Genomic DNA, 4,163 nt, shown 5'->3' on the forward strand with positions numbered 1-4,163 from the left:
CAGTAATTCTGCATCCCTGAGTCACATGATCACCATTTGCAGCTTTCCCAGCCAGCAAAGTCAATGGAGGAAGCCGGATTCACTTAATGACCATATGATTTATTTAACAACTGCAGTGATTCACTTAACAACCATGGAAAATGTTGTAAAGTCAGGCATGACTCACTTAACAACCACCTTGTTTAGCAATTGAAATTCTAGTTCCAGTTGTGGTGAACATTTGTAGATAAGAAACAGTGGAATATAGTACCTGATGAAAAAATAAAGAAAAAGGCAGATGGGCCATTGAAATATCTGTAACTCTTAAAGATGACAATAAAAAAGAGTTAAAGCAAGCCAGAAATGAAGAAATATGTTACTGTCAGGTGACTTAAACAAAGGGTTATCAAATCTATAGATGGGTTTTAGCATACCAAACATTGCCAGCTATGCATAGGAGCAAGTGATGATATGAATGTTTGCAAATATCATTCCGGGATAACTAGTCACTCAATACACAGAAAATAATTTTCAGCAGCCTGTCATGGATAACATAATTCAACCACAGAGATCAACACTTTCTATTTATTATATTGATTCCCTTGGATGAAAAGTCAGTGCTTAGACCTGTATATGTGAATCTGTCCATTGACTTATTTTCCAACATCAATGATTAATGGAGAATATTTCATAAAAAGGAAAGGGACCCACAATGCACATGGCCAGTTTTGCAAGGATATTGATGAAGGAAATAAAAGGTTTAATGATTCAGGCCTTTTTCTTTATTACACATAGTAATAAATCTGAAAATATATCTGAAAAATGTTAGCATATGGTAAATTCCAGACAGAGCTAACCTGGATACAGGCATATATTTCAGTGCTTAAACAGTACAGTTTCGATTTAAATTAGAAGATGCTTTGATTCTGTCCTTTAAATCTTGGTTCGTATATTCATCTTTACTTCCTGAATACCAAAGACTGTTTTTTTTTAAATAACTCTTTTTGAAGAGTTTATTGGTGCTCAGCCTGTCTAGATTCTATTTTCTGCATATATTAATGTATGCCAGGAAACCTGCCAGTACAATATACCCTTATGGAACCCTTCCTATATTAACTATATTTATAAAAGTTTAGTCATGTGACCTTATATTGTATTCCTCACCTTTCTGTTCCTATGGCATATACAGAGTGTATATCTTCATCTCTACTTGTATAAGTTAGCCCTTTGCTTAAGTTCCTCCTCAAGTAAGGACTAACGTCTTGGTTTCCTTCACAGGAACGTCCAGTAGAAGTGGGTGACTGGCGTAAGAATGTGGAGGCCATGTCAGGAATGGAAGGCAGGAAGAAGATGTTTGATGCTGCCAAATCACCAACAGGACAATGAGAAGTATGCCTTTCCCCCAATGGCATCCTTTTAAAATATTTTATCAGTTTTGTGCAGCATTGCTAAAGGTCCCAAACTCAAAGGAATTACGGTGCCTGATTAACATTTCCAATGCTAAGATCTTGGATACAACTAATTTAATGGCCAATTCAGTATAAAAAACATCAGGCCTATCTACTTACCTGAAATAGTTCTTTGGAGGAAATAACATATTTTCGGCCAGGCAGCAACTGAGTGAGATTGGTTGGCCTCAAAAATCTAAGCAGAGTCATACCTGAGAGATCACCAAGAAATACTAGCACAGGTCAGGCTTGAAAATAAAAAAACAAATAGTCTCAAAAGCAGTGGCAAATTACTTCTTTGTTGATGCCAAGAATTCTACAGGAACATTTTCCTGAAGTCATCATGAATCAGGGTTACTTGAAGAAGACTTTAATTTATTTATCTCATATTGGATTTTCTACAAGGTGCATTGTGGTTTTGCACCTTATCTTAATTTAAAAAAAAATGATAGTGTCAGAACTTTAGAAATAAGAGGTATACCGTCATGCCATCTGAGCATGAATAACCCATTAGAACTTTGACTTGCTGACTCAGTTATAGACATTCCAATTATGGCATAATGGCTGAATGTCAGAGAAAATAGCCATACAATAACTTTTCTGAAACATGTACTTTGTCTTGGGCACAAATCTACACTCTTGTTTGTGCTTTGCTTTCTATGCAGTTCTAGAAACAAATCTCAACCATGTCTACTAGAGCAAAATAATATTTTTTTAATTTCTAGTCCTAACCCTAGCCGGTTTCCCAAATAATCCAATTTCTAATCACAAAACAAGAAATGCAGTTCACTGCTATGCACTTTCCTTATAAATATACAAAATGGAGGTGTACAAATCTTGTAAATCTTCTCTTTCTTTTTTGCAGAGTAAAACTATCTGTTGGCAAGCTCCTTAGTGTCCATTACAAGGCTAAATAATTGACCATTGGTTTGGGCAAGGGAAACTTGTAACCTTACAAACTTAAGCCTAATTGTAGTGCTGACCTTTTCTTATTTATCCAAAGACTTAAATGCGAATTTGTGGGATGGTTTAATAAACATACAAGTCAGTTTGTTCTTAAGAAGATACATTTTTTCTTAGTGAAGCATAATGTATGGGGTAATTTAAAAAAAACATACCTTTTCTTAATTTCTTACTGCTCCCCTTCTGTCTGGTCCTTGCTGGTTTCATATGATAAAGATTGTGTGCATTTTACATGTTCATTGCTTTCTGTATTGCTATACAATTTGGTTGCAGTTATTTATTCTGATTTCTTAATATGCATTTATGTATTTGATGGTGTAACAGCTATGGTATAGCACAATAAAACGAGCAGTAACAGATGTTTGTAGAAAATTGTGTGTTACCCACTGCAGAAACTAGTGCCCTATATTATGAATATTCCTCATGAATATTCCTAACTCTTCATTTCAACCATGGAAATCATTTTGTTTTTGTTATTTAACTTTGGTCCTTACAAGTCACAGTTTGACTATGACAGCATGTGTTTTTTTCAGCCCAGATGTTCTACTGTAGGTGTTTTTCCTAGAGTTCTATAATGAAATTAACTATTATTCTGCTTTTTCTATTTATTTCAGGTCATATTTCTTTCATAGAAACATGAAGAGCCCTTCCATAGAGCCTACGTGCATCACTTTTTTTTTTCTTGGTGCTTCCTGTGTCTCATTGTTTTTCTGCATTATCTATTGTCCCACAGCATTTTTGGACATTAGGGAAGGTTTTATTACAGGTAGTTCTTGACTTACAATCATTCATTTAGTGACCATTTGAAGTTACAATGGCACTGGAAAAAGTGACTTATGACCATTTTTTACACTTATAACTGTTGCAGCATCCCTGTGATAGTGTGATCAAAATTTGGACCCTTGGGAAATAGCATGTTGCAATGACAGTTTATGACAGTTGCAATGTCATGTGTTCATCTTTTGCAAACCTTTGACAAGCAAAGTCAATCGGGAAGTCAGATTCACTTAGCAATTGTGTTACTAACTTAACAGCTGCAGTGATTCATTTAACAACTATAGCAAGAAAAGATGTAAAATAGGGCAAAACTCAACTCAACAACTGTCTTGCTTAGCAACAGAAATTTTGGGCTGAATTGTGGTCATAAATCAAGGACTACCTGTACTGCAATTCATGCCATCAGGCCAACAGGAACACTTGCTTTCTTGCTAGCACATGTCCACACAATGATTATTGCCACAATCTGTCAGTACAGTACCATCTCTGCCATACAGAAAACATGGGAATTCTGAGTTGATGGCATTTGAAATGCAGAAAGAAAGCTGGTTCTTTATCTGACAACATCTCAGATCAGACCTTTGCTCAAGAGATGCCATCACCTATTGATTGAAATACAGCCCAGACTGTAACTACAGAGGCTTTGATGCTTGCTTTATTCAGCAAGAAAAACTTTCGACCTATTCCATGATATGTAATTTGAGATATGCAACTATACTTTCTCTGTATTCCATTAAAGAAAAAAAATGAGTAGCATCAAGAACAAATATTCAGATTCTGTGTTTCTTTTGGATTTTCCAAATAATGGTGGATGGAATGTATTATTGCCTGTAATATGAAATTTAATGGCGAATATCTATAGCTTGGGTGTAGGATGAGGGCGAAGGTTCGTTCTTCAAGCTTGTGGGTTGGTTTCCAAACATTTTGTTACCAAGCTAACTAACATCTTTAGTGGAGTTTAGGGGATGTCAATGTCAGTGTTCTTCTGTTTATAAG

General features: G+C 35.4%; 1 protein-coding gene across 1 annotated transcript in view; it reads left to right on the forward strand.

The window, feature by feature from the left end:
- LOC107300984 (troponin I, slow skeletal muscle-like) overlaps positions 1-3,068 on the forward strand; it is a gene marked incomplete at its 5' end in the record, with an annotated part of 4,765 nt that extends 1,697 nt beyond the window's left edge. Inside the window, 2 exons of the mRNA XM_015830259.1 lie at positions 1,258-1,368; positions 3,005-3,068. Coding sequence (XP_015685745.1) covers positions 1,258-1,365 — 108 coding nt within the window. The remainder of the gene's footprint in view (positions 1-1,257; positions 1,369-3,004) is intronic.
- Positions 3,069-4,163: the final 1,095 nt, after the last annotated feature.

Source organism: Protobothrops mucrosquamatus, unplaced genomic scaffold, assembly GCF_001527695.2.
Source record: "Protobothrops mucrosquamatus isolate PMUCROS unplaced genomic scaffold, P.Mucros_1.0 scaffold9464, whole genome shotgun sequence".
NCBI lineage: Eukaryota > Metazoa > Chordata > Lepidosauria > Squamata > Viperidae > Protobothrops > Protobothrops mucrosquamatus.